General features: G+C 38.3%; 1 protein-coding gene across 1 annotated transcript; it reads left to right on the top strand.

Annotated features, from left to right (window-relative positions):
* The first annotated feature begins 1,440 nt into the window (after positions 1-1,440).
* si:ch211-195o20.7 (cytospin-A) lies at positions 1,441-16,208 on the top strand. The gene is made up of 12 exons (XM_044143501.1): positions 1,441-1,855; positions 2,288-2,408; positions 4,601-5,170; positions 5,303-5,355; positions 10,979-11,517; positions 11,856-11,952; positions 12,069-12,135; positions 13,257-13,317; positions 13,562-13,658; positions 14,224-14,340; positions 14,424-14,483; positions 14,571-16,208. Exons 2-12 carry the CDS (start codon positions 2,369-2,371, stop codon positions 14,658-14,660), a joined length of 1,791 nt encoding a protein of 596 aa, XP_043999436.1. The 5' UTR covers positions 1,441-1,855; positions 2,288-2,368; the 3' UTR covers positions 14,661-16,208.
* The last annotated feature ends 1,469 nt before the right edge of the window (positions 16,209-17,677 follow it).

The following is a 17,677-nucleotide window of genomic DNA, read 5'->3' as shown; positions in this document are numbered from 1 at the left end:
TTTGATGGGACCCTGGGAAGCAAGAGAATATTTCTAATGTGTTAAAATTGTTCATTGTTGGAAAGATATGGCAACATTGTTGAGGAGAAATGCAAATGTTTACATTTTGTAGTCAACAACAAACAGTTTTACAAAAAAGAAATCACATTTTAAGTCATAAAATAGATGGAAATATAAACTATTTTTACAAGTTGAACCTGTTTGCATGTTATAAAGCTACCATGAGTTGTGTATATTCACATACTATATAAATATAGGAATTAATTTAAAACTGAATTGAAAGATAACTAGAAGTACTTTGTATTCATTTTGTCATTAAAATTGGCAATTTCTGCACCTATATTCACTTATCACAATAATATCAAAAGCCTACAACATCTAAATTGAATATTAAGGAAAAGTTGGAGCAAAACTTTGAAAATAACTATCATGGTTTTTTCATAGTTTTTTGTTATAATTTGGGAGGAAAGTCTAAATGCTTCTTGAAAATAATCTGCAGTGACCTGACAAAACACATTGGATAATTCAGTTTTTTGTCAGAATAAAAAATCTAAATTGGATTGAGGTTTAGACTTGAACTAGGCTGTTGAGACACATGCAAATGCTTTGAAATAAACTGTTGCATTTTAGATGTGGCTGAATGTTTAGGGGCTTTGTCCTGCTAAAAACTGAACCAACACCCCGCTTCAAAATTTTCAAGGCCTCTAATAGGTCCTCTTACAGGGTAATCCTGTATTTAACCTCAACTCTGAATGCTTCTCTCCCTCTGATGAGGGTGATAGAAGACATGAGTTTTGTTGTTTTGAAAGCCCTATATCCCTTTTCTTAATTTCACAATTATGCACTAATTTGTTTTTTAAAATAAATACTAAAATAAGTAAACTGCACAGTAGATACTCTAATACAAAATTCCACAATTCTGATTGATTGATTGCTCAATCAATCAATCAGTGATTCAATCAGTAACTGATTGAGCAATCAATCACTGATTAAAACAACAACAATGTGTTTGGAGCTCAACTTAATGCTGGTGCAGATATTTTTTTTTGTTATTATCATTTATTAATAGGTCTAAGAATCTGTTACCAGGACAAATAGTAGTCATGGACTAAATACAAAAATTGTATATGTTTAAAAAACTTCCAGTGATATTATTTGGCAAAAAAAAAGTTTTAAAATCTCAGGGGCTCTAAAATCAAAAGCCACAAGTGTTCAGAGTTCTGTTTGTAAAGAATTTTCAAAACCATATTTAAAAAAATTGTTTGTAAAGAATTTTCAAAACCATATTTCAAAATTTTGTTTGTAAAGAATTTTCAAATAATAAATCTTTAAATAATAAAAGCAGAAGCTCTGTGGTGCAGTGGGTCAGTAGGTCATCTGCTTCATCAGGTCTAGGAACAAATGAGGGCGGGTCATAACTTCCCAGAGGGTTGTCTTTTTTTCCCCCACTAGCACAGCCTAACTGTGCCCTCCAGTGGACAGACATGTGGACTTGTTTTTAGGTGATGTAGTTTACAAATATTTTTAGTGTGTCGTGGATAGAAACTTTTTATTTTTCTCCCCCTTACCCCCCGCCTGTTTTTTTTTTTTTTTCTTCTTTTATATAATGTTTACTCTCATGGCGACACTTAGAAGGGAACGTCTTGGTGGTGTTTGAGTTTGAACGGCAAAAGCCGCGGCTAGATCAGTGCAGCCGCCTTTGCGTCTCTACACTGAAGAAAGCAGCAGAAGAAGCGCCTCTGGTTGGGCAGCGCTTCAGACACACAAAGTAAAGCGGGAAGGAGCAAAAGAACCACAAGGACGACTTATTAAGCAGATCTGAAGATTCTTGGAACTACTTATTTCACTTTTAAAGGTTTGTATCTAGTTTCATGTTATAATTAGCAGCTTTAATTTGGAGGAACAAACTTTTTGCGATTGGGGGAAAACATTCTAAGCTGAGAGAAGAGGTTTTTAGAATTAAAATGTTTGCTTTATTCACAGCTCGGAAAAGCACAGTGGCTCGGATTGGTGCGTTTGCTTGTTATGCGCATTTCTTCTGCCGAAATTTGAAGCTCATATCGGCTTATTTTGTTTTCTGTTTTGATCTCTCTAGACTAGACTAAACTAGACAGTCTAAGTTCAATTCGGGACTTCACCCAAGCAGCTACTATAATTTGGCTTCCTTATGTAAACATTGTGATTTTCTTAACAGGCGAATGTCCGTTATTAACGCCATGTAAACACACTTTTAGGAGCCTGTTTGCTGCTGCATGACCTCACCTGACAAATTACTGGATGTGTGCAGGTCACCTAAGCGCTGGTCTGGACGAAGAGCAATAAAGTACCTGCAAGGCCGCTTCCCCGGCCCAATCTCTGTTAATGCAAGATGGGCAACTTTTCCACCAAGGACAACCATGGGAACACAGGTAGGTCAGCACACCAAATGCAGCTTTCAGCCGGGGCAGTTCTGGCAAGATTGGTGCCCTGGGCATCCACTTGCTGTCCCCCTTCCCCCCACTAGGTAACCCATACTATTTCTCTGTCCTCAAAAACACAAGCTAGAGATACTCGGAACTAAAATCAATTTGCCTGTTTAGTGTAACTCATGGTTTTTGTTTTTTTTGTTGTTGTTTTTTTTAGCTGGAGAGATAGATAGTAGATCTCTGGTAATTGCAGGGGTTAGGAAGCTGAATGTGAATAGCAAATATCTGCGAAGTTACCCCCTCTAAGAGCACTTTTTTATTTTGATAGTTCAAAATAAATACCTTAACTGAATATGCACAATAGAAACTGTCAGTACTACTGCAGAAGTTACTATCTGTCCCTTATATTTTACTATTGAGGGAAGGGCCAGTCATCATCAAAGAAAATAATGGCACTGTAAATTGGCTTTATTGCAATTTAGAAGTGCAAGTGACATTACTTGCATATTTCAGATTCCTAAGCTGCAATTTCTTTTGAATAATGTGCTCTACAAAAAATAGAGTTATGTTCCACAGAAAAATATATTTTTGTGGAATCATCATGAATATTGTATTGCAAATAGGCAGCCTGTGTGTGAATATCGGTAAATGAAAAAAAAAAGAAACAAAAATCCTAACTTTTCTACTTAAAGTAAAAATTGAACTGTCGGAAACTGGTGCATTAAAACAAATGGTAAACTGAACTCTAGCTCCTTTTTTGGAAAGTGGTTCATTTTGGAGAGGTGTAAATGATGATTCATTTACACCTCAACCATTTTTTTCTATCATGTTTAAAACATTTCTGTAATATAGAAAGTAAAATGTATCTAATAAGGAAATGGAGAAGAGAAGAACAACTACACACATTTTCCCAAAACGTGGCTTTGTCGTGATTGTGAAACTGAAGGCAACAAAATGAAAGGAAAGGCAAAGGCTGTATGTGTGTGGCTGCAGGAATCTTGGCAGCCTTCCTTCGTGTTGCTCAGTGAGTGGTCATTCTCCTTGCGTCCCTGTGTGATTCGTCCTGGGCCTGCCGAGCCAGCTGTGATGAATTGGCAGAATTCCCCTGCTCACTGCAAGGGCAGCGGATTAATCATAGAAGGCCTAATACTGTCTGACACACACACATGCCCGTGCACGCCTATGCACACACACACACATGCCCACCCTCGCACACACACACGGCAACAAACTTTGTTAAAATAACTCAGATCCTACCTTTTTCAGTCACTTTACCACCCATACACGAGTGAGAGAACCTATTTAGTGCTGGAATGGAATATAAAAAGTGTTAGATCTTTATTAGACAATCCTGTCATTCTTCATGAATGAGTTTTTCCTTGCAGCAGGTGGTGCATAACTTTACAAATGTTCAAATGCAGCTCTTACATCACTTTAGAAAAAAACATCCCTTTGCTAGTCAAGCAGAGTCTGACCAAACATGGGAAAGAAAGAGAAGAAAACACTGTTCTCCCCTTTTCCTATTATTGGTTAAGGTATATTTATTGCTGAACCCAGAAAGAGGAAATAAAGTCTACTTTTGTGCCTAACCTGATAATTTATTGGAAGCCCAGTGTTGCAATGCTCAAAATGTCACCTCCTGTGTTATTTAATGTGGGAAATGAACGTTCCAGCATTTGACTTCATGATTATAGCCTGGGTGTTTTGCAAGAGCCATCCCACTGAATATTGTTTTCAGTGTCAACAAGCAAGACTAGTGAGGACTAAATGCTTATTTTCTTAACTCTGGCTTCAATTCAGCAATTTTTGTTGATTTTGTTTTGTCTTGCAGCTGCGGATCATAAAATATGATGCTTTTAGGCTTTTCCACATTCAATTGTTTTAAAATACTGTTTTAGGATATATGCCACTTGGAACATTTCTCAAATTTTTTTTGTGTTAACAACCACCATATTGTGAAGTAGCATGAAAACTGTACATGCTTTTCTCTTTTGCTATAATTACAGCTGAAGATATTTGAGGTTATGTCACCACCAGATATGTTTGTGCTGAAAACCTTTCCTGTTCTTTGCAGAACAACTCAAGTGTTATCAGACTCCATAGTTGGCAGCTCTGACAACAATACCAATTCATGGTACAGATTCTCAATTGAACTTAGAACTGGTCTCTTTTCATTAATTAATTTTTATTCTTAGGAGCACCTTTGGAGAGTTTCCACACTCCACCTTCATCTCCTCAGAGCAGCATTCCCCAACTTCCACTTCCTATCACATCACCTACTTTATCCCCATTACCAGCTGCAACCATCACTTTAAGTGGGAAGAAACCACACCAATGCTCTCCAAGGAGCCCTATCCCCCCTCCCGACTGGAAGCCTCCTCCACCAGGTGTCCCAAGCAGCTCTGCAGTCAATCCTGCATTGAGCCCTGTTCTCAAGAAAACTGGCAGTATTATGACAGGCAAGGGGCAAGCCTCTTCAGGGAGAAATGGCGGCCTACCGACCCCTACATCCAGGACTTCAGGCTCCCGAGTGAAGAGTGTGGCAGTTAGTCCTATAAAGAGTACTTCGTCTGTGTGCAACGCGCCACCTGCCACCAGCTCTGTGGAGCAGAGCAAGAAAGAAAGAAACAGTAGTCTTAGTGAGTCTCTCCTGCCAAGTAATGAAGACAAAGACAAACAAAGCAAAGAACTAGCAAAACTGCTGGAGGAGTGCCGGACTACACTGGGTGTTACAGACAGACAGGATGGGACCACAAACACAACAGGCAAGAATCGTCTCAGTTGGTCAAAGCTTCTCATCCCGTAGTTAATACAAAGTCATTTTGAGCTGCAGAAGTTTTCTTTGACACATTGATTTGCATGTTCTTTCTCATAATTTTTGTTTTCACCCCCCTCAGAGATGCTAAAGCAACTGCTTACTGAAGTGAAAAGTTTAAAGACTTCTTTGCAGGTAAGCAATAGCTTTCCTTGTGAGTTTTGAGCTATGTGCTTACTGAACTGTGAGTGGTGACTAATCATGAATAGTCATATTAGGGCTGCGCTGACATATATTTCAGTCATTCAAGAATTAAAGTTCACCTTTACAGCAGGTAAAATTGCAGTTTTGATAGTAAATGCATTTCTAATATTTCTGTTAACATGGAAGTCCCACTAAATTTTCATTCAACACTTACAAAATAAAAGCAATTCAGTCTATAAATAAAGTTTTGTGTAATGCAGTGAGATGTTATGTTTTTAGACCTCCAGATACATGCTTGATATCAGTAATCTTGTTTCCCCCAGCACATTTGATAAATTACTTTTCTTATGTAAACAGGAAGTTATCCAAAAGCCAGGTTGGTTGCTATAACCCTTCAGCTGTGAGATAACACTGACACACACATTCTGTCACTTCCCAGCTCCCAAACCACAATAGACTTTGGAATGAGCCCCGCTCTGCCTGCTGGGAGCTGCAGCCTTGTTCATTAAAATTTCCTGTCCTCTGCTTGTCCTCAGAGGCCAGAGAGAGAGATAGAAAGAGAGAGATAGAAGGAGACAGAAATAATCTGAAATCACCTTACATGAGATAATGTTGGCAGTTGTGCCCCACTTTGATGAAAGAAGTTAAAAGTCTCAACTTCAAAGTTACCTTTCCTCCCAAACACTCAACTATTTTAATAACAAGCCCAACCTGAATAACCTGAGTACAATGATAATAAAATTGAATTCTTTTGAGAATTCTTCTATTCTACTGCTAAAGCTTTCTGTGTTTTCATGAGGATAATGATATTCTTTGGTAATTTCCTGTCAGTCACTCAATTCTAATGCCTTTCCCTCCCTTATGAGCTCTGTGGGCAGATGCTCTTAGTTTCCTCTAGATCTGCCTCAGATTAGAACATCTGGATATGACCTAAAGTGCTTCATCTGCCGCAGATGATGTTTTTCCATCATCTGTAATTAAAAGTCTGACACAGTCTACATGTATAGATTGTTTCTCCTGTAGTCCAATCCTCACTGATGTGAACAGTTTATTCACTCCAAGTTTCTCTATCATTTCTTCAATCTCTTGTAAACTTTCCCACATTCTAATAAGGGTCTTAGTAATATCAGACTCACACAAGTCAGGAAACCTTAGAAAAACTGTAATACAGCACTGAGAGGGGGCCAACGTGTCGTGGAAATGGGGCAGCTCAGCACTTGTGTTTACATGAGCCCTCAGCAGAGCGATATGAGCAAGCAGAGCTCCTCTTATTAAACCCTCCCGCTCTTCTCTGAAGGCCTGGGATTCTCTTTTTGTGGAAAATGGAACTGCTATGTAGAGAGTGGGGGTTCACATTCAGTTGTTTAGGAGACAAAACCTGTTTTGTTCTGTGCTCTGCTGTGAGGTGGAGGGGGTTGCGCTCTGCAGTGTAACTGACTGAGTATATGTTGTTGTTTGTGTCCCATAGGAAAATTTATGCAGATTTGTACAAAGCAAATTTTTTCCCCCCTTTTTTAAAAATTGTTTTGGAATTCTTATTTCCTCTGGGGAAAAAAAGAAAAAAACACTTGTGCCCTTTCATGGCACAAGGTTTTTGTGTCTATAGTGCATTGAACTTCATTGCCAAACAGTGACATCACAAATGTCACTGTTTTTTTATTTGGCATATTTAGTAGACAAACACAGAGCAGTGCATGGTGTGACAATACCAGTAGTAAACTGACTAATCCCACAAGGAGCACTTTATTCAGAGACTCACAATGACTCTGGAGATGCTGCGAAGCTCAATTTGAATAAAACATATTAAAGTTTGTGGTTGTAAAGTGACAAAATGGGGAAAAAAGATCTCTGGGCATGAACACTTGTTTAAATAAGGCTTCCTCTCCTTTCTTCTATATTGTCTCACCTTCTCCCCTCATTCATTTTATCCTTTTATCTGAGTTCAACTTTGAATTTTTCTTCACCATATCTGGCCAGATTGATTAACCCTTTTTCTATTCAGTTTAAGTACCCTACTATTCTTCTTTTCACAGCAAGGTTATTCTATGTGCTTTCTCTTTGCCACTTTCAAAAATCTTCCTGTCATGCTCTGTTTATCTGAGAGTCAGAATGCTTTCCCTATGCACTTCTAGCAGCAGAGCACCGTCTGTGCTTATGTTTTTCAGTTGTCTTAACTAGCAAAAGCGAAATCAGCTTATTCATTACATGTATGTGTGTTACTGCGTGGGTGGCTGGATGAATTTGTGTTCCCGTCAGACCTTCTCAAAGCCGTGCTTCGGAATCAGTTCCAGGTGAACGCTGCTGGAGATTTTCAGAAATGATCTGCTGGTTCTCCTTTCTCTGCTCGCTACACTGCTCCTGCAAACAAGCCTTAAAAAGGGCCCCTGCACATGGAAGTCATGCAGGCTAGTCACGTGTTGAAAGAAGACTGTGCACCAGCTAGGATTTTTGTGTTCATTCTCTGCTAGATTTGTAGTGTTGCTCACTGGTGATTGCATCTGCAGACCTTGGCTCCCCTCAAGTTGAGTTGTTTGTATAAATGTATATATTAGTACATAAATAAAAAGTGTATTTGTCTTTCAAAATATAATACAGCATGTCAGTGTGATTCACCACAGTGTGTCAATTGCCATTTAAAGTGGAGGTCTTTTGGGAGTCAGACTCTGAACAACTTTGAGTGTCAAGAAACACTAACTATTCCATCTTCTGAGCAAAGAAGATTGGATGGAGAGTGAGAATTAGTTGACAATCTTGCCACATATTTTCAATCAATTGACTTTGATGACATATGAATAAGGTTTGATTTAAATTATTCTCTGGCTGTATGTTTGGGATCGTTGTCCTGCTGGAAAGTAAACCACTGCTTCAGTCCCAAATATTCTGCAGCCACTCTGACCAACTTTCTTGTTTTTACTGAAGAAAACCATCTCCTCAGCATAATGCTGCCACCACCATGATTCAAAGTAGAGATTAAAGTGCTGTTGCGATACTGAGATTTAAAACTCAATACCAAAACCGAGGAAAATACTTGATAACATTTTCAACACGGCGGCAAAATCTTTTAAATGTATGATTTATTTCTCTCTCTCTCTATCTCTCTGAGTTGGAAGTAGCAAATGTGCACTAAATAGGAAATAATCAGCTGGGAGCATAGCTCAATACATTTTCCTACTTAAACTCTTTAAAAAGTGATTTTAAAACAACTGTAGGGAAATAGACACAAAACATGTGTTTTTCTTCTTAATCTACTGTGACAAAAATTTTTAAAAGATATCTTCCGATTGTCGGGCGCTACATCTCAAGAGCTTTCCAAACACTCTCTGAATTCACATTACAGGCTGTGGAAAAGTAGAAAATGGAAGAAAAGAAACATTACGCAGTTGGGATAGTTTCCTCAAGAAGGTTTTCTAGAAACTGGGTGTGGAGGTGAACAAGGGATAGATGGGTGGAACATTCTCAGAGGACATTTCCAAGTGTGCTGGACCTTTCCCAGGATCAGTCAGGATTTCAGCTGTGCCTGGAGACAGGCATAGATGTACATTTGTCCCTGTCTAGGTTGGATACCTCATCTGGTCTTGCAGGGGACCACGAGTTCAGGCCTTTTGGAACTGGGTCAGTTTGTGTGTAAATCCACACTGTTATCTCAGTATGAACTGAGGAGCACCTCTTCCTGTTTCCTTAAACAGACATGCTCTAGTTGGCGCATCCACATTCAGATAAGAAATACTCTGCACAGACACAAGCGTTGAAAAACAGTGGTGGGGGTTAGGATTTTCTTAATTCAGAACTTGCACAGTTTCAAACAGGAAACACCATGTTTCTTTTCATTTAATGTTTTCAGTAAAGTTAACAGTAAGGTTTGATGTTGAGGTGGAACAAAAAGAGGGGTGTATGTGTGGGAGTGAGGAAAAGGAATATAATATTATGTATGTGTGCGTGTGTGTGTGTGTGTGTGTGTGTGTGTGTGTGTGGGGGGGCGTGCACGCCTTCAGTGTAATCAAGTCCAGCTGCGGTCTGGAGTCACTGGTCAGATGAGGGAACATGTTGGCTCAGACTTCCCCTCCTCCTCACATCTCCATTCATTCTTCATCTAATTCCCCAACCTTCCCAACTCCTCTGCTTCTCAGTCTCAATTCCCTGGCTCACGTAGCTCGGCTTTAAACATGTGTGTGATTTAAAACACTTTTATTTTTGCTTTCCCTCCCCATATCCTTTAGCGTTTCGTCTTACAGTAATCATTGCCTTGACTTTCACAATAGTCTGTTATCGGTTACCTCTTGGCTTTGCTGGTTCAGATTTCCTCTTTTGATCCCTGTTTGTTTGATGTTTGCCTTTCCCCCTTTATTTCAGTATGCTAGCCTCAGATGTGCACAAACCTTTTTTCTGTCATCCTTGAAGTTGCGAAACAGAGTCAGTTTGATGAGAATCTTACTCAGAAACTGTATTGGTCATATGTAAAAAACAAAAGAACATCTTTGGATCACAGCCCAAGAAGTTGAGACAGAATGCAGTTTCATAATACAAGACTGGTGTGAAAAAGAAAAAGTTCAATACTTCTGACCCATTTAGTTATGCTTCTTTAGAAGTGACTTGGAGCTCCACTCCTCCCAACATGCTGAGACTTGCTGTTTAGTTTGGTTTAACTTGTGTGGGCCAAATGGATATTTGATTGCTCCTTTTCACAACTTAATTTGATATAAATATGCCTGCTTCATAACAGACGATACACAAGGATGTAGTTTATGTAGGAAATAAACTGACTCTTACATAAAAGCTGAAATCTGTACTACCAACAATCTCTGACAGAAATGTAGTTTTTAACAAATGAAACACATTTTCTCCAATATACTTAGCTTCCTGGTATCTGACATATTTGGCTTCTACTAGATGAGACCACCCAGTCTTCTTTCGAGAAGCTTCTGAAGCTCTTTTTGTTTCCTCTGTTTCCTTCATTTTTAAACAGCTGAGTCGTGGTGGATGAAGCTAAGTCTCCCTTACTCAATAGCAATTGCTACACTGAAGAGTGTTGCACTGTTAATTCCTCAGGAAGGAAAGTAGCTATTGGTTCAAGTAATGTTTGTCAGAGATATACATTGTGGACTCCCGGACTAATTACAAAGGATGAGATATAGACGGTAACATTAAGAGGTAGAACAAAGAAAGCATTAGCAAAGTCTAAAAAGCACATGAGAAAACACAACGAACACAGAAGGATAAAGATACTGTGTAGACCTTATATTCATATGAAGAACAACCAGCAGCCACCTCCTTTCATCCTCCAATTCAGTGTTTCCCAACCCTGGTCCTCAAGGCACTGGCCTGCAGGTTTTAGATGTTTCCCTGCTTTAACATATTGGGTTCAGATGATTGTATTTCAGCAAAAGTTTGTTTATCAGCCATCAATTGAAATCACATGTGCTGAAGCAAGGAAATCCCTTGAGGTGCAGCTATTAAATTTGTCTGGCTGATCACTGACATTAAAAAAGTTGATCTTTTTGGGGGGAGAAATTTGGGATATTTTTATTAATTATAGATCACTAGTGCATTAAATCTCTGTCATGTTTTTAAAATTAGGTGAAATGTTACTTTTTAAATAACAACTATTTCCTTTCAGACAGAGCGTGGGGAATGGCTGCAGTTCCAGGCAGACTTTCAGGTGGCCGTGTCAGTGGCTGACCGCCTGAAAGCCGAGGCAGAAGAGGAGCTTATGGTGTTAAGAACCGCCCACAAGGAAATTGAGATGGAGCTGACTGCTGCTCAGCAGAGACAGAAAGAGGCTGAAAATCAGCTTGTCACTCTACAAAGAGAACTAAAGGAAACCAGGCAAAAACTGTCTGTTTTTACCGAGGTTCAAGACAAAACTGAAGTTCACGCACGACAGGAGCTAAAGAGATCCAATGGAGAATCCAATGTCTCTGAAAGTAAAGAGGGGACCAATCGGGGCAGGGTGAGGGGATTGTGCAGGCTTGGGGGAGAAAGGATGGAAAGTAAGAGTCAGAATCTCATTGTGAAGAAAGCTGTTGAGGACGATTCAATAATAGACTGTAAAGGTCTTACTAGAAGTTCCCTGAGAAATGTGACCAATGAGGATCAGGACGGACCAGATGTTCAGTCCATTAATTCACGAAGGGTAACAACTTCAGAGAGGTCAAGGTGAGACAAACTCTTAATCCCACTGCTCTCTTTAAAATGACCAAAATCTGGAAATATATTTGCACTTGGTGCAATTATTGTGTGCAGTTTGATAGACTTTTCTGGACAAAATTGTTGTGTCTTATGCAATTATTATCTTTGGCATACAAAAAAGGATAACAATTATCATGTTGAGGTGGAATGCTGCTGTGGTTTCCTCTGAATTTGTTTGCACGGAAATCTGTGGGACCACATGAGGACAGCCTCATCAGATTAATTTAAAGCTGGATCTGAGAGAAACGACTGTCCAGTAAAAAATTGTGTAATGTCTGTTAAAGTCTGTTGTTATTATGTGTTAGAAGCCTGTCTAGGTTGCCTGCTTCTTCAGACAATGCTGCCAACCAGAATGGAACCTTCCAGATTAGCTCCACTTCAACACTGGGGTCAACCAGCAGGGTGAGATACAAGCTCTGGGCACAAAAAAAAAAAAAAAAATCACTTTAATTACTTAATATTTAATGATCAGTTAACCCTTATCAATGCTGTCAGTTAAAACAAGTTTTGTTTTCTAGAACTTGGGGCAACTAAGAGGAAGAAAAAGTCTAGATTGGCAAGATGGCAAGTTTTCCAGTGATGCTGGTTAGTTTCTCTATAAAATTTCTGCACACACGGATTATGGTTAGTGGGGTTTTGCTCTTCATCTTTGTTCAGAGTAGCTTTTGTCTTTTCATTGCAAGTTTTTTAAACCCCTTGAACATTGTGTCCCTTTTCAACCACAAAGTTCAGTTATAGGGAGTGTTTTGTGATACATCAGTACAAAGCAGTGCATAATCGTAAATCAGAAGCAAAAAGAAATATACTTTAGAACAGTTTTGGAAATAAACAACTTTAAAGTGCAGTGAGCATTTTAATTATCCATTTGCTTTGATAACTTTAAGTAAAATTTGGTGCATTCTGTGGCCTGCATAATTTGGAGTAATGGCAGCATTGTGCTGTAGTGATGCTTTTTATTCAGTTAGGACAGAGAAACTGGCCAAAGTTGTGGATCAAAACATTGATCCACATTTTACTGTGGGAGGTGGTAACTGTCTCAATTAGAAAATGCTTTGATTATTTATAGGAGGACTCTGTTTGGAGATTACTAAGCAAAATGGCTGGTTACTATTGGTTAACAATGTGCTTGCACAATTTTACAGGTGAAAATTCAAATCAGAAGACATTTACTGATTTCGACTTTTTCAAGCCCATTTACTTTCAATTTTATGATTGGCGATGCACAATTAGGCTGTTGCTGGCCTATATTGACACCATCAAGAGTTAGGAGGAAAAAAAATTATTTGTAATAGTACAGTGTGTATGAATTTGGAAAGAGACTGTCAGTTTACAATGTTGACTTTCTTCAGGACACAGTTACTTTTGCCATCATGAGATAAAAAGTAAAGTTTGAGTTCCCCCAAAATGGTATAATAACTATTGGAAATAATACCTTTGTGTGTGTTATGTATTTGAAAGCAAATTTTGTCTTGTCAATACATGCTTTACTTTACATCATGTGATATTTTAGAAGGTTGACATAATGTTCTTTAAGGTTTTACAGATAAATTGATCAATGGGATCTATTTTTCTGTGTGGGTAAATTATTTTCCAGCTGTTTTGAGGACCACTTGATCAGATCACCTAATGAAAGTGTTATATTTTATAGCATATTTTAAAAAATGGTTACTGTTGATGAGAAATAAATCCTGTTGCTTTCTTTGCAGGAAAACGTGAAGAGTCTCTAAATAAGTACAACTCAGCCCTCACCGAGCTGCCACCCACAAAGTGAGTCTACACACTTAGCCACATTCTCCTCTGACATCAATTCCATTGGAATTGCCAGATCCTGTTAAAGTTGTTTTGTTTCTTTTGATCCAATTTGTCTGGTGAAGTCTCCATTGTAAGGACAACAAACGCCCCCTGCTGCAAATGACGTTTTATTGAAATTTGCTTTTTTTAAAATGCTGTACAAAGACAAGAAAACCAAAAAGCTCAGCTCATAGATCTTTTTTCTTTATCTTGCTGTCAGGTCCCAGGATGGTTTCAACCTATTGCTACGTCGCCATGGAGGCTCAAAGAGAAACTCACTGCTCCGCTGGTGTCAGAGCAGAACCCAAGGATACAAGGTGACTCAAGAATCAGTTTAGTGTTTTGTGGATTCCAAATGTGGTAAACACATGGTCCAGTTTTCACAGGTTGAAAACACTGTTAGTATATTTTAATCAATAAATGCTTTAACCTCCAGAACCCTAGAGGTTCCACCGGTGGGTCCGTCGGGTTCTAGAGGTTAAAGTACAGCTAGATTACTGTACTTTCGGCTTTCCACATTTCAAGTAATAACTAAAATAGTGTTTCTCAACCCTGGTCCTCAAGGCACATTGTCCTACATGTTTTAGAGGTTTCTCTGCCTTAATGTGCCTGATTCAACTGATTGCAGTTCAACAAATGCCTGTTAATCAGTCATCAATTGGAATCAACTGTACTGAAGCAAGGAAATACCTAAAACATGCAGGACAGTGTGCCTTGAGGACCAGGGTTGGGAAACACTGAACTAAAGAATGTCTTCCAGTTCTAGGACTAATCCTATCCTGTATTGATTTGAAACAATACGATTGTAAAATATGGAAAGATTCTTTAGTGTCTGAGTTGAGTGACATCTCTAGGTTAAATGAACCTTTCCTCTTCATTCAGAATATTGAAATCACAAACTTCAGCAGCAGCTGGGCAGACGGCCTTGCATTCTGTGCTGTCTATCACACCTACCTCCCTTCACACGTCCCTTACAGCAGCCTTAGTCCTGAGAACAAGGTACAAAATGCACACATTGTTGGTATTGTGAATAAGATCAAGCTATTGTTCATGTTCAACTTAACAACTTGCCCCTTTTTTAGCGAGAAAATCTCAGCCTGGCATTCAAAACAGGAGAGACTGTGGGGATTTCCCCATCACTGGTAAAGGTCACTTCTTTAATTCCATGCACAACGTACATTTGGTTTGTCTTCAAGCTGGTAAATGTATCTGAAATATTTCTCCAACAGACAGCAGATGACATGCTGCGAGCTGGTGGACCTGACTGGCAAAGAGTGCTGGGTTATGTGGAGAGCATCTACCGTCACTTTGAGATGTGAGCGCATGAGATACTGAGGAAATACAGGGGGAATATTTTGAGGAATGTACACATTTTTCTAACTTCCACCAGTTCTGCCAAATGGTGGCAATAGTTGATAGTTAATAGGCAACTTGGCATTTTGGTCCAGATATAATTATTCTGAAAAAGGTCAAAACAAGGATGTATAACCTGCATTGTGTGCTTTAACAGCTGGTGGCTCATGTAATAAAGTCAAGGAAGTGCACTATGCAAAATATCTGACCAATAGTTGGAGACAAACAGAGGATCCAAAAATGACTTACATTTAGCAATTTCTTAGATATTTATCTTTTAAGATGAGGATGATTAACTAAGGTCATATTTCATGACTTTTAGAAACTTTCAAATTTTCTTTCCAAAAGATATTCAAATAACATATTTTTTTATGTCTAGTTCCCTAAAAAAAACTGAAAGCAAACAGAAGGCAGTCCAAAAATAAGTTGAAGAATGATAAAGTCATCTGTTGGACAGTGCAGAACAGAATTATCGACCAAGAAGAGAACAGTGATGAGGAAGTCTGCAGAAGAGTTTAGCCTCCGATTAAGATTAATCTAAAGGCTCTAAATGTGTCAAAAATTTTGCTTTTGAAATTTTTTCATGACTGCATGAGATACTGAATAATAAAACTATTTAAATTATAAATTAAATCCACAGTGCTTTGGAAAACTGTGGAAATGCAGATTGCGACTTTTTATATTTATTAATAGGATTTATGGGTTTCCGGCACTGATACATGTTGAAACATGCCCTTCAATGTTCAAAAGCATTTAATAGCTTTTTTTTTTTCCAAGCATTCTTTTGTGGAGGATGCTAAGTTACTGTACGTGTCTCCACACTGGTACTGTATACTAAAAGAACTCTGTAGACAGTTTTCCCTCTACGTATGGTTTTAATTGTCTATATGTTTTTTGCCTTTTGCTTTTATATGTGCAAAAATGCAATATTTACTGGATGCCATGGTACTCTGCGGATGTGCACTTTGGAGATGCCATTGCTCTACATTACATATCTGGGTTCTTTTAGAGCCTTGAGACTTCTTCCTGTTAAAAGGGAGTCATTCCTTTCCACTATTAACACATGCTTGCTCAGGATGAGAGATTGCTACAAATGAATTGTATCTGTCTGTCATTTAAAGTGCCTTCAGATTACATAGTAGAGATTAGTACTGAATGACTCTGACTGAAGCAAGGGTCTTGTCAGGTTTAAATTGATGATTATGACCACATGCAACCTGAAAACCCTTTTAGTCTGCCAGTGTCGATTGGGTACTCTGGGATCTGAATTGCAAAATTACTAACATGACAAAGACTAATACTTGCTTATGCAAGCTTTTAAATCCAGTTTCAACACCATCACACTTCTTTCTGCTTCCTCATTAATTCATAACTGCTGTTGTTGCTACATGTGTAAGCTAGGTTTGTTGCCAAAGATTTATGTGCCATATTTTGGATGTTCCACTATAAAATAATGTCAATATGTAACTAGTGTGAACAGCTTATTCCAAAGCAATAAAGTGTTAAAATATTAATGTGAGTATTGTGTAATTGTGTGATGCCATTTAACAACAGTTACTGTGACAAGAATGTAGAAATTATCCATTTATGGGGTCTAGTTTCAAAGTGAGACTTTCCCCCATTAGGAGCTGAGAGGAGCGTGTGATTTGAAAGGCTTTAGCACCACCTACTGGTAAAAACAAGGTAATGCATGCGAACTTGAGGATTCCCTCTGAAACATTTAATCACTGGTGATTAAGCCCTTAGTGTAAACTCTTATCCTACGTGCTTATATTTGTGACAATCAGCACATTTATTCAATGGAGATTTATAAAGCATAATTTATTCTAATAAAAGCTGCAATAACTTACAAAAATACTCGTATCCCCTGAATTTTTCAATTTTTTAATGTTAAAACTACAAACTTTTGGAGTGCATTTCTATCCATTTCCTTAGTCTGCTACCTTTAAATAAGATTAGGCTAACCTATTTACCTTCAGTAGTCAGCTAAAGAGCAATTGAGTTTGCTTAACTTTAATTATAAATACAACTATTCCTTGAAATCTTCAGAGATTTGTTAGAGAAAATTTGTGAACAAAAGGCAACATGATGGCACAGCTGACAGGTCAGTTGTGAAGCGATTTAAAGTAGAGTCATCTTCAGGTTTGGGTTATAAAACAATATCCCAAGCGTTTGACACCTCAAATATCAAAGCTCAATTTGTCATCTAAAAATGGAAAGTAGAAACGTAATAAAAAACATTGACGTCAACCTAGTCAACCATCAATAGCAGTCAAGAGGCCATGGATAGATTTGGTAACACTCAGATGGAAAAATAACGTCTACAGCAGAGCACTCCACAAATTTGCCAGTTACGGATGAGAGGAAAGAAGAACGGCAATTGTTGACTGAAGCCAGAGGCCAGTTTGCAGCTTCCTAAGAAGGGGACTACAAGTGATGTTGTCAGAGGAGACCTAAATCAAACAATTTGCCTATCTGCAAAATCAAAAAGCAAAGCTGCACATTGTACTGAGCACACAGTTCTCACTGTGAAACATGGTCCTGGCAGTATCACACAGTGAGGATGCAGACACCATAAATATGCTGCCAGAGCCCTCTTGGAATGAATTAGGTCAAAATATATTTTGGAAAAATATTGGTGAAAGCTTCATGCTGTGGAGATGATGTTCATCTTCAGAGACAGATTAGAGTTAAAATACAGCTAAAAATAGAGCAGACTGGGGAGAAATTCACACTTTTTTAATATTGAAAATTCATGAATATTTTCTTTACACTTATGTGCTTCTTTGCATCATGTAAAGTCTCTAAAATACACGGGAGTTTGTGGCTGCAATTTGACAAAATGTTTAAAGCCTGCAGAGTGTTTGCATCAAATATTCCACAGAAGCTTATATGCTTTCAGACATTCAAGATGTTTGACACAGATTATGCATACAATAAGGCTTAGACAACATTGTGAATGGTAAGAAACATGAAACCTGTC

The sequence above is a fragment of the Gambusia affinis genome, linkage group LG16 (assembly GCF_019740435.1).
Source record: "Gambusia affinis linkage group LG16, SWU_Gaff_1.0, whole genome shotgun sequence".
In the NCBI taxonomy this organism is placed as follows: domain Eukaryota; kingdom Metazoa; phylum Chordata; class Actinopteri; order Cyprinodontiformes; family Poeciliidae; genus Gambusia; species Gambusia affinis.
Note: the sequence above shows the minus strand (reverse complement) of the source record. Positions and strands in the feature narration are given on the sequence as shown.

Bases quoted from the DNA above. Each gene is read 5' to 3' on its own strand.
- si:ch211-195o20.7 (XM_044143501.1), top strand. From the start codon at position 2,369: ATGGGCAACTTTTCCACCAAGGACAACCATGGGAACACAG. The intron at 11,518-11,855 runs GTGAGACAAACT...ATTATGTGTTAG, and splicing joins ACAACTTCAGAGAGGTCAAG to AAGCCTGTCTAGGTTGCCTG. The intron at 14,341-14,423 runs GTACAAAATGCA...CCCCTTTTTTAG, and splicing joins GCCTTAGTCCTGAGAACAAG to CGAGAAAATCTCAGCCTGGC.